At 34.2% G+C, this 13,318-nt stretch overlaps 1 protein-coding gene across 5 annotated transcripts in view; it reads left to right on the top strand.

Annotated features, from left to right (window-relative positions):
* CNTN1 (contactin 1) overlaps positions 1–13,318 on the top strand; it is a 309,314-nt gene that overhangs the window by 173,838 nt on the left and 122,158 nt on the right. For all 5 annotated transcript variants that reach the window (XM_054591232.1, XM_054591233.1, XM_054591235.1 and 2 more), the window contains 4 exons: positions 1,095–1,127; positions 6,255–6,387; positions 9,761–9,933; positions 11,874–11,969. In XM_054591232.1, the coding sequence (XP_054447207.1) occupies positions 1,095–1,127; positions 6,255–6,387; positions 9,761–9,933; positions 11,874–11,969 (435 nt within the window). The remainder of the gene's footprint in view (positions 1–1,094; positions 1,128–6,254; positions 6,388–9,760; positions 9,934–11,873; positions 11,970–13,318) is intronic.

The following is a 13,318-nucleotide window of genomic DNA, read 5'->3' as shown; positions in this document are numbered from 1 at the left end:
TGAATCTCTGAGAGGGGAAAAAAATCCCTGCTGTGTAGCATTTTTCAATTCCTGGGGTGTTAATATTCCTACTATAGCCAATTTCAACTTGAAATCATTTAATGTGGTTTGGAAAAGATAATTGACAACTTACTTATGTAGTATTTTCACTATATCAATACAATAAACTTCAATAACCTCATTAGCATAAATAAAAGCAAAATGTGATAAAATAGTACTTGGTTACCTTTGTTCTTTATTTGTTAAGTTAATACAATTTAATTTTTATTACTGATCAGTCTCAAAGAAAACAATTTTAAAATAGGCTACAAAATATGTACAGGCACAGTAAGAATAACAAAGCAGTTTTAAGAATGCTGTAGTTTTAGGATAAACAAATGCTATATTTCTATCTTTCAAAGACAAGCATGAAGGATTCAGAAATCTGTCATACAAGGAGAGGTACATCATATTTCTCTCCAAAGCAGTATGTTTTCTAACAATCAATTTTTCTAATACCTTCATCTCAATTACCTTAACTCAGTAAGTACTTGTTGAGTTGCTATTAATTCAAGACATAGATGGATTTTATTATTTATCAATCTCCATTGATTGCTTAATGATGAGTGTGGATATCCTATTGTATCTTATTTATTATAAATGAAATAAAATGTTATTTTATTTTGAGGAATAATTATTATGATGGCTTAAGATTCCAAAATATATAGTAATTTCATCAGTATTTAAGAATTTTACTGCTATAACTACAGAAATTATACACACGCATATAATCACATGCGTATATATATGCAAATATAATAAAGAAAATTTTTATAACTATTATTATAACTAAATCTTATTTTTATGAATTAACTAAAACAAAATAGTCTTATTATAACTAAACATTCATACTAATTTTGTTAACCATAAATTTTAGCGCTACAACTATAAAATGCAAAGGCAAAATATCTATAAATATATAATGATACTTTAACATTAATAGTAAAGGGCCAATAATCTCATTCATTAACTAGCATCTCAGTATTTGAGTAATGTTTGAAACCACAACATGAAGAGCTGCTTTGGTATTAATTTTTTTTCCCTTCTGCTTTTAGAATTTACATGGCACAGAAGGTACGGCCATGGAGGTAAGCTGATGAAAGGGTAACTTTTAAAAATTATTTTCCTCACGCAAATCATATTTTATCTCTGCTTCAAGTTACTAACTCTATAAACAAGTTAATGTTAGATCACTTGGAAATTTTGTAAAATGGTTAATCTGCAGTTGGAAGGCAACATCTTTGATTGACAAAATTAATGAAAGGCTACAACATAAACAAATATGTCAGTAGAGCAGCGATTTCCAGCTTTTTCGTCTCATGGCACACATCAACTAATTACTCAAATTCTGCAGCACACCAAAAATATGTATTTTTATTGATCTGACAAAAATAGGCATAATTTTGATTCATTCACATTATACAACTCTTACTGTGTTGGCTGTGATCTTTTTTTTTTTTTTCACAATCTTGGGGAAAAAAGGCCAGGGCCCCTGACTAAATAGTCAGGTATTGCATGTTATAAAAAGTCTTGTGACACGCCAGTGTGCCAAGGCATACCTGTTAAAAATAATTGTCTTAGAGGTTTGCAGCAGGTGGAAAATATTCAGTGTGGCCTATTTTTTTTCTCCTGTATTCTTTGTAACAATCCTGTGTTACTAAATTTTGAAACAATATTTTAAATATAGTAAAACCATAACTTATTTTTGAAAGCCTCCTGCTTTGCTGCAAGAGAGAGCTAAATAAAGGTAATGAACTTGGGACGTCAGATTCAGCTTAATTAGGAGTCCAAAGATGTTGCAAAATTCATTGTTTGTTATTATGGACTAAAATTAGCAACCTTATTTAGACTCTACTTCAACCACTGAATAGTTCTTCCCAGAAACAGAGGCAGTATAATACAGTGGAAAAAAATAGAGTCTAGAGTAAGACCAACTTGAATATGCATTTGCAACCTGGTTTTCACTCATTATATGATCTCGTGCAAATCATTTAATTTTTATGAATCTCAACTTTCCAATGTGTAAAAGTCACAGGATTCTTGTGAGAACTGAAAAGTAAAAAAGAAAGAATGTGACAATAGCTTCTAGCATAGTGACGGCATAATAGTTGCTCAATGAATATAGTTCAACTGGTAGTTTATTAAAGCCATCGTTCAGTGGTAGGAGAGTTAATAATCAGGAGGACTCACTGAGCAACAACTGCAAAAACTTGTACGATGCCGCAAGGGCATTCATGCCAGAGTGGGCAGAGAACTTCCCCTTGCAGGTGGCTATGAGCATTCAGAGAAAGAAAAGTCTTAGCCTGAATCTCACCAAAGCTATTTTCATTTCCGTCGTGTACATTGAGTATCACTCCATGTAGGCTATATAAAGATCAGTAAGATATGTTACCTGGCTTAAGGAACCTTACCATATAACAAGGAATAAGGAAAGTTAGGTAACAAATGTATAAGAAAAATATAATAAGCACGTTGCAGAACTGCTTTGTGAAATTAAGGAGTATTTAATGATGGAAGTAGTAGTTAAATATTTCAAATGTTAGAAACGGAGCTAATCTTAGAGGAAGTGGCACAAATGCTAAGTACAGAGGTGGGAAAATATGGGCTGTGTTAGGGCAGTATTTTAAAGAACACTTGTTCTGCAGGATGTTAAATGAATTAGATTTAAAAAGGATATAATTGATACATTAATTTGGGAAAGGCCAGTTCATTGACGTTTAGCCGTGTGTTATTAATTTTAAGTAGTATTTATACTATTTCTATAATAAGTATAGTACATGTATTAGTTTCCTGGGCCGGCTAACCACAAATTGGGTGGCTTAGGAAAACAAAAACTGGGCTCATAGCTCTGGAGGCTGAGAGTTCAAAATCCGAGGGTGGTCTGGCGGTGCTCCCTCTGAGAGCTGGGTGGGAAGGCAACCCTTCCTCGCCTCTTCCAGCTTCTGTGTCCTCAGACGTTCCTTAGTTTGTGACAGCAAACATAGGCAGACATATGGTACGTGTGAGACGGTACCCAGATAGTGATACAAAATGCATAGTTGCTATCAAGAAATTCAATAGGCTCCCCTTGGGCAGGCAAAGCCATGCCAAAAAAAAAAAAAACAATTGTGCATGTCACATTTCTGCTAACCTGGCCCTAGTTTTGTCCTAATAATTGATTACTGCATGTTCTTGAGACCAGCCCCTTTTCATTTTTATTTTTGTAAATTCCTGCAGTTTGCCTAGTATCCATGATCCTAAAAGGTTGGGGTACCAGAGTCTTTCAATCCCAGGCCCTAAATTTCCTCCTTTGCGCTTATCAGTGGGGGAAAGCTGACAGTGAAGGTGAGAGGCTGTTCTGCCTGGAAGGAGGGTGCATTGAGAGAGTTTAAATAGTCACTGTGTTTCAAGAGAGATTGTAATACTACCCAGGCCATAACCACTTTATAACGTTGTAAACACTAAAAATTCCAATATTAGACTCTGTTTAAATTTTGTCACCATTGCTTTTTTTCTAATAGATTTTTCCTGAGACGCCTCTTATAATAAATATACTTATGTAAAAGTATGTTTGATAACTAACAGATTGAGGTAACGTATTACAGAATGAAAAATAAAATTGTTTCAAAATGAATATAAAATGAATAAAAAATAACTTTCAAGCATAATTATACTTTCCAAAAAGACACAAAATAGCGAGATGAGAGTGGACCACTTCTGCCCAGGCAAAGTACAGTAATTCCATTTTAGAGCCTACAACTAACTGATTATAATGCTTGTGAAACAGAAAATGGATAGAAAAAAAGCTGCAGCTTTTGCATCTCACTTGCTTTTGTAAATTTGACAACAAATATCCATATATGATTTCTTTCTTTCTTGTTAAGCTTTTTATTCAAATTTAAGAAATAACCTTACTTCTGCAATATATTACAACCATTTTGTAGAAAATAAATGAATTCGCATTAAGAGCAGTTCAAAAGAAAGTGTGATTTTAAGTGTCATCTTCAATTAGCTTGAGAAAAGTCACTTAGAGTCTTGTTCTTTAAAGAAGAGTTATGTACTACAAAAAAGGGTATATATTTTAAAAATAACATATGTTTAAAACACGATACCTATTTGTTTCTTATTTCATGTGTTTCTTAACCCTGTAATACTTCCAAAGCATTATAATTTATTATCTGCCGTCTAATTTTTCCATGACTCCAGAAAAAAATCATTAAATGACTTAATTTTTTGTTGGTGGAGAATATGTTGGTGTTAATGGATCCTTTTCCAAGCCTTGTGTTGTGGTCTCCCTGAAAGTTGTTTCCCTTCATCTTAGCCCCCTAGTTGAGCTAACAGAGTGATGATTTCGGATACTCTACGGAAGCTATGAAGTCTATGTGCAGAGGTTTACCCTGAGCATGCCAATGCAATTCAAATGCTTGTTTTGACTGAGTAATTTATCTTTCAAGTGATCAAACATGTTCTCAAAATAAAGTGTTTAGAATAATTGCTAACTCACTTAATAGAATGCATTATTTTCATCAGGCATGAAAATTTTAGAAAAATAAGGGACATATATTTATAAAGTAATACTTATACCAGATGCAGTAATGCAATATAAAGTATGTCCTGTTTTGTTTTTTGATTTAGAAAAGAGGGAAAGGGAAATATCTTAAATGTAATATTTCTTAACATGGAAAATAAATTTAATATTATGTTGGAAATTAGCTTCATATTTTTATCCCTTAAATGTTTAATTGTTCCTATAAATTGCAAATAGAAGTAGAATATTCAGAAATATACATATAATTTGTGAAAAGCACTTGTCATTGAGAAGAAATGACAAGTGCTTTTCTTCTCAAAAATTGGTCCAAATCCAACAGAGGATTTGGAAGAAAAATAGCATTAGTTGCTGACTATAAGTCAGGCGGACTACTGTCCTACATACAGTGTCTCAAAACAATTATTACAATAACCTAATGAGGTAAATTTTATTATTATTCCTATTTTATGAGGAGTAAAACTGAGATTTGGAGAAGCATTGTTAAGCACTACTAAGGCAAGGTTAAATGACATATTAAACTACATGTTAAGGGAAACTGAAACGAAGCTCTCATCCTCAAGGTTGATGTTAGCGGAGACAAAATGTCTCTGTGACATTAGCTTTAAACTCTCTATTAAAAATAAACTGGAGAAGTGAACAATAGCTTTGGTCTAGCAAAGGCATTACAGTGCTCCTGTGTAAGCATATTCCTGCTTCCTAGCTGTAGACATCAGCATGAATTCATTCGGGACATGTGGCTCTGTAAATGGTGTCATGTGAAAGGCATGGAGCGATTCTCTCCTCATCTGCCTGCGAGGTGTCTGTCCCTCTTCCTGTCCAGAGAGGGTTCGCTGTCAGGAACAACTGCTCTCTAATGTGTATATTTTTGTGATAGATTTTAAACCAGTTGGCTAGTCCCCATATTCATGCAAATTTGATTGTTCTAGATATTGATGAGTACTAGTGCTGGTCACATGTTGAGAAAAACAAACAAAAACAAACACACACACCCACAAACAAGAACTGACCCAGGACATCATTTCACCAGAACATCTAGAAATTCATTCATTCTGCTTTTCAAAAATCGTTAAGCACCTATTTTGTTGCAGGCTGCTAGACAGTTAGCTAAGAATAGTATTAACCTGAGATTATAGCCATAATCACCTGTCCTCAAGTATTTGCTATCTAATGGAACAGAAAGTTGCATCGGGAATCACACAATGAGTGTGTTAAGTACCATAAACTGAACAGAGAACTATAAGAACACAAATGAGAACCAACTGAATCTAGGATGGGTGAGGTGTTGTTTCCTGAAGGAACTAACTCTGAGGTTAAGTCATAAAGGGCTGTACAAATGTTGATAGGAAAAGGAAAGTGAGATGGTGGTTCTAGAAAGAAGAAAACCATGTGCAAAGGCTCAGAGGCATAAAAATATGACTTGTTTGAGGTAAACATGGCAACACTGAGTGCTTTGGCAGAAATGAGGGGTGGGCAGAAAAGAATTTTAAATAAAAAAACTAAATATTTTCCTCAGGATTATGGAGGTAAATAGTATTTCATTTGAATAAAAATTAAAATTCAGTGTTACTGACTTTTTTCCCAAAAACTTTCTTAATGTTTCCATTAAGAAACATGTTTCCATTAATGTATGTTTATTTGTTTTACTTATAAACTAACACAAGGTAAAATACTTCTATTTTTCTTACAGTTTCTGAGGAAGACAAAGGATTTGGACCAATTTTTGAAGAGCAACCAATTAATACCATTTATCCAGAAGAATCGCCAGAAGGAAAAGTTTCACTGAACTGTAGGGCACGAGCCAGCCCCTTCCCCGTTTACAAGTAATGTACTCCACTTCTTTTTTTCAGAATAAAGTGGTGAACTAAAGATTGCAGATGACCCTGTACTAGCAGAGAAAGCTATAACACAATGTTTTTACAAAGTCCAGGGACATAATAAAAATATTGGCATAAAAGTTATTTTTTGAAGTTGTTTAATGCATAAATAGGTAGTACTTTTCTTAAATATATGCAAATAATTCACGTACTATTTTCTGCAAAGATAATACCAGTGCCATTTGATATTATCAATTTAAGAGTGTGTAATAGAGATCATGCTAAACATACAAGAAAAGGTTATGTGCACCTCATGGAGAACTGAGGATAAAATGCTCTTGCCTGTATTGGCCTAGATAACTTATACCTACAGATGGTGGATAATATTTCTATGTTAACTACATTTCAAGTGCTTGCGTAAGTAATTCTAGAAAGCAACATGTTTTTCAGTAGTCTCTAATCTATATTTCAGACAACACAGCAAATTTCTTAAATGTCTCTACCGACTGGACAACCTATATAAACACTTTTTTTATTTTGGGGGAAGGACCTATTAATGATATCAAAAATAACTTTTAAAAACATAACAGCGAGTTTTCTTACTTCAGATGGTTCAGAAAATTATGTTAACAGTTTCTAGCCTGATGCAAAGAATAAGATTTAAAAATTAACCAAATACCAATAGATTTGAATTTCACCTACGGAATGGTTCCATGAAGACCAAGTAAGTGATTGATGGAGAAATTGAGGATCTAGTATGTTAATGTCACCTGGCTTAATTGAAGGTTGTCATTAAACAAGGCTGATTTTAATAGTAGATTTTTTTCTGGATATAAAAATGACTTTCTATTATTATAAAAATTTGTTATCAAAGAGAATACCACTTTCCCCATTTAATTCTAATTGAACTCATTTTATCTTGCCTCTGGCTATAATTTCAAAGTTATTCTTAAAATTCAGGAATTTAGGAACAACATCACTACCCCTTTGAAATTATTTTTATTGTTCATTTTCACGCATGGGAGCGCAATATAAGTAGATATTTTATAAATTATAAATAACACATCTGTTTTGAATATATTTGGTGGGGTAGACTTATTTCTACCCTTAAGCTATGCATAATGGGAGTTTATGGGCATGGTGTAGTATAACCAGTAGGGGCTCTAGGGGAGATCTAATCTAAGCATGTAATTTTACAGAAGAGGAAGCGGAGCCCTGAATAAGTAAACAGATTTTCTTCAGAGTGAGTAAATCACAGACCCAGGACTGAAACACAGGTTTTATGACTTTCAAAGAAACATGCAATTTTCTAGTATGCGTCTTTCTAGATAGGTTGATAACATCTCAAAAGCTATATCTGTGATGCTTATTCTGTGACTTTCTGTCCTTGACATTCATTTGTGGAACTTTAGCAAATCAACCTCCAGGCTGAAAAGATGTCAACAAAACAGAAGGGCTGTCACAGACAGTAATCTAGAAATATGTGCTTCCCCTTGCCCCTTGCCCCCCCACACCTCCCTCACCCCCCACAGAGGCAGCAAGACACAAAACTTTGCATAACTACAATTTTATACACATCGTGAAGCAACTCCCTATTTCTCCCTCTCTCCAGTCCCGTTAAGTGTTCTTACCAAAACTTAAAACAAAAATAAGAAGCCAAACTTCACTTGGCAAATACATCTCCAGCTCCCTCTCACAGGTTGCACAGCACAGAAGTTGCCAGGGCAAGTGTGGCCTAACTATCGGCACATTAATGTAGAGAGCTAGAGCGGAGAGCTAGGTGTTTCATTTTGTTATGAAAGTTGTGTCTTCCATTGACAGCAAATAAGGAAAAAATAGCTAAAAATTCAGTTCATCTGGTGGAAAAAAAACACTTGAAGTTTTAAAAGTGTACTTAATATTTGAGGCAAGCATACTCAGCTTGGTAATCATGCAGTTTGTCATTCACATAGTATTATATTTGTTGCATGTTCTGTGGTAATTTGTTATTCACAGAAACATCTTGAAAGAAACACTGGGGAACTTTCATTCCACTTATAAACCTTAGGGCTTTCATTACCTTTCCTTGTCCCCCCAAAATATCGAGGACCCCAATAAAATTGCGTTTAACATTTGTGAAAGGAATTACAACAATGTCGTGGGTGTTTCTGAAAATTAAATAGACTGGTGAACTTATGCAAACACAGCAAAACTTAATCATTATATGACATTAAAGGCACAGTCAGTGCCACTGGGAAAAAGCTAAGTCAATAAACTAAATTTTAAAAGCAACATATTTGGTGGGGGAAACATAACAACTGGAACTGCCCACCAGGGAAACCCATCGCCTTGGCAAATGCTAAGCAGGTTGACATTGGGTGGTTGGAGCAGGGACAGCTGTGACACCAACGGGGCAGAAGGTGGTGCTTTCACTGGGTTGCAGTTGGTCGTTTTTTTAAATGCAAAGCAAGGTATTTGCTTTGAAATTACCTCCTACAGTGTAAAAAGTTAAAACTCAAAATGTTCCAAATATTTGATTTATTAATAGATATTCTAAAAATCATTAGGCCTTTTTGGCAAGATTCTGACGCTAATGTGTGGCACTGCAGCCACAGCCCACTTGCTGTCTGGCAATGGCTCTTGTCTTACAACCTTGTGGGAGACCGAGGACCTTAAGGATAAAATAAACGCTGATACAGAGGCTTATAAAATTAAGCAGGTGGTCAGCTTAACTGAAAACTACGTTTCATGTGCATTCTCCTTATCGTCTCACTAAGTTGAATTCCTGTTTCTACTCAGTTTATTTATAACACAATCCCCATAAATGTGTCTGCAATATTATATTTGTGGCTTGGAAACCAAAACTCAATTGACTTTTATCATTTTCAAATTGTGTCATCCACTGCTATGGTCAGAATTCACTATTTACTAAGAAAACTCTGATTTCAATTAGTTTGTTTTATTAAAAGTTACTTTGATATTAAAACCAAATATTGACATTTTATATTATATATCTGTTAGAGTAATGCTTTTAATATGTTAAATTCCATGCCTGTGTATGCATATATCAACCTAGTGCATAGATGGGTATCATTTATTAACCATGTATATCAGCTAAGAAACCAATTTATCTAGAAAGTTCAATAAAATATTTGTCCTTTGGGATACTTCATGAAAAAGAGGAAATATTTCATGCACTTGAACCTTTCTGTGCCTGAACTGAATTATAAATCATGAGCCCCGAATATGCAATTATAGGGTGTGAAGAAATGCCACACTGAGTCATCTATTTAATTGTCTGAATTCACAATGAGCTGCCTCCGTATTACTTTAGAGTGATGTTAGCCAAGTTCGAAGGTCACAGTGACCTTTGAATGACATTTGCTTCTTTTTCTCATAGGTGGAGAATGAATAATGGGGATGTTGATCTGACAAGTGATCGGTACAGTATGGTAGGAGGAAACCTTGTTATCAACAACCCTGACAAACAGAAAGATGCCGGAGTATACTACTGTTTAGCATCAAATAACTATGGGATGGTCAGAAGCACTGAAGCAACTCTGAGCTTTGGGTGTAAGTAATTTTAACTTTAAAACTTAGGTGTTATCATAAGAGTTCAGCAAGAAGAGAAATCAGGAAGAAAGGAAAGTGAGAGAAAGTCTCCATAGACGAGGTGGGTCTTACATGATTAGTGGGCCTTACTTGTGTGGAGAAAAAATTTCAGGAGAGCAAAGCATCATGAGAGGTAATATAAATGCACTTGAAATAGTGAAAGATAACATTGGAAAATGAACGAAGGCCACATCCTGAAAGATCTTGAATAAGTTTCTAAAACTAGCGCCAATGAAAATGTTCTCTCAATGGGGTGATATCACTCCGAAGGGAGTGGAAGCTGGTCCCTGAGGGTGAGACACCATCCTGGATGTTACAGCATCATGGTTTGGGGCTCTCCAAAATGCAACCCTGCTTGAAAAAAATCTCATCCCTTATTATTTCATTTCTTTTACTAGGGATAAATTAAATTATAATTTAATTAAATTATTGATTTTAAGTTTAAATTAAATAAAATTTCTCCTCTCGGTGGCAATAATGAAAACCATTTTGAGAAACACTGTGCTAAACTAAAAGTTAGAGGTTGTTCTGAAGTAATATTGTGCATTGGGAGAGGAGTTGGACTAGATGTTCCGCAGTATGTGATTTTATAAGTCAGCATTTAAATCCTTTTGCAAAATTGATTGTAGGATGAAAATGACATTTTAAGAGGACCCATGTGGCAGTGATTACCAGGAGGAAGTGAAACGGGGTCAGGAAGCACAATCAGATTAAATTGGTGTGTTAGCAGGACTGTAAGTAATCAACAGTCCTTGAAGCATTAATTGACAGAGTGCATTGCACTGAAAGAAAGAAGACCTTAAATATATATATATATATAATTTTTTTCCTTATTTTTATTGTTGACACTATTGCAGATGTCCCCATCTTTCCCCCTTTGACCCCCTCCTTCCAGCCCCTTCACCCCCATCGCTCTGGCCATCACCACCCTGTTGTCTGTGCCCATGGTTTGTACATATATGTTCTTTTAAAATCTGGTTAAAGGGCAGAAATATTCTGTTCTCCTGAAAAATGGGATGGGAGAAAATAAAACCAATTTCAAGGTTGGTTGGAAGCATTTAAACAGTTGCTTCACATTCAGAGGTTAAGGTAACATAAGTTACCCATGTTGAAATGTCAGCTAATTATTTGAGGATAGGAATGGCATTCAAGTGAGGCATTAGGAATTTAGACATTCCGTGTTCTCTGGAAAAAGGTAACAATTAGGATAACGACTTTCATGATATAAATATATTGAAAGAAATAACAATTAGGCTTTATAAGTTGTGTACTGATGACAGATAAGGAACAGGAGATGAGGCAGAACAGGAACAGTTGAGCCCCAGTAAAACAAATGAAGAATCAAATGGTAGAGTATTGAGAAACCAAACAAAATGGAAGTTCCAAATACAGAGGAAGAAGTAAAAGAAATGAGAATTGGGGAAAACACAATTTGAAAAGGAACATGAGACTAGTGACCTTCATGTTAAACTAGGATCCTGCCTTTCACCAAATTCCTTCCTCAGGAAGGAAAATACAAATGAGTCCATTTCTTTGTTATTCCTCTTTACTTACTTTCTTTGGCAGATGCCTGGTTTTGTCTATGCCCCTTGTATTTGCAGATATCCTTATTGAGATTCTTCTAACTGTGAAGCAAAAATTGAGGATATCTGTAATCTTCACGTTGTCAGAAAAGTTATATAGGCTGCTACCAATATCCAAAAGCTTAAGTTCTTCACAGAACTCTTCTGTAGTAGATGTAAATCCAGCATGTAAAAACCAGGAATTGACTTTGATAAGCTTCAACGAATTACCTGAGAAGAATCATATCCAAAGCGAATTAGTAGCTGAGAGGTAAACTCTAATGACTATCTCTTCCTATTTACTAGAGAGTGAATGATTCCTTCTTGTTTCGTAATTAGATCTTGACCCCTTCCCACCTGAGGAACGTCCTGAGGTCAGAGTGAAAGAAGGGAAAGGAATGGTGCTTCTCTGTGATCCTCCATACCATTTTCCAGGTAACCTTAGTCCCTCTGTGTCTGTAAGAATCTATCGGGTGAAATGTGCAAGTTTTTATTTTCTTAACAATAATGGTCCACTTTTAATTAAATTAGACTCAATATTTGCCTAACCTAATAATGTATCATGTACTAGCGGTTATAGATTCTTCTTTGGCTCTCGAATCACTTGGCTCTAATTCCAAAGATCTATGATCATTTCATTTTATAAATAATATATATTTTGGATTACATTCCCATTAATATACCTATTACACTGGAGAAAATATCATGTATTTTCTTCATATTATTCCTGAATTAGAATAGTACTGAGGAGAGATATATAATAAATCATTTTATTAATAATTTAACATCTACAATATACTGTGAACTGTAATTAAACACAAAAAAAGGATAAATACATAATAAATATTAATCTCATTAGGAGCACCAATCTGCAAAAAAGAATCATTCAATTTAGAAAGGTGATAAATTAAGTGTCATCTGTTACAAGAATCAGTATTTGAATACATGTTTTCAGTAATTTGAGATGACTAAAATAAAAGCTACCAAAGTGCTAATTAAAAAATGAACACTTCATATATTTTCACTTCTTTTATTTATCAAATATCTTTTTAAATAAAATACAAATACTATTTTTCACACTGAAAAACTGTTTTGTATTTTTATAAGTCTATTATTATGCCATAATTTTAACTCTAAATATTTCCACAGAGAATCATAATTGGCTGTTATGAATCATTTTGTGCAGAACATATTAATCTGGTATATATACTCTATTACAATTATGCATAAATTTTAATTATTTATATACCAAATGTTGGTAATTATCTAATAACTATACGACTAATTAATAAATATAGGAAGAATATATAGATTCAAAATGTTGTAACAACCTTTCAATGAGAGAAGATTTTTTGGAAGAATTGTGAAAAATGTGAAAAAAACTTCTTCCTCTTTATAGCATTTTCTACAAAGTAAATGATCATAAATAGCCAATGACTGTATTTGACCATCATCAACACTGGAAAGATGGGCTCCACTCAATCACTTATTCACTCAACAAATCTCTTGTGAGCACTTGTTTTGTATTGGGTACTGCTTATGCCACAGCAATACCTCACTGAGCAAAACAGGAAAAGCTCCCCAACTCTCATAGACCTTCTACTGGGAGAGACAGACATAGACGAGATGAATAGTTAAAAAAAATACAGCATGTTAGATATTAATAAATAAGCTCCAGGAAGGAAAAAAAATATGCAGGGAAGGTTGGAGAGGAAGTATGGAGTAGATGGCTGAATTTACATAAAGTCTATCACTGAGAAGGAAATTTTGAATTGAAGTTAACA

This window comes from Pteronotus mesoamericanus, unplaced genomic scaffold, assembly GCF_021234165.1.
Source record: "Pteronotus mesoamericanus isolate MK-2021 breed Mesoamerican mustached bat unplaced genomic scaffold, CSHL_Meso_final scaffold_21, whole genome shotgun sequence".
Lineage (NCBI taxonomy): Eukaryota > Metazoa > Chordata > Mammalia > Chiroptera > Mormoopidae > Pteronotus > Pteronotus mesoamericanus.
This window is presented reverse-complemented; position numbering and strand designations above follow the sequence as displayed.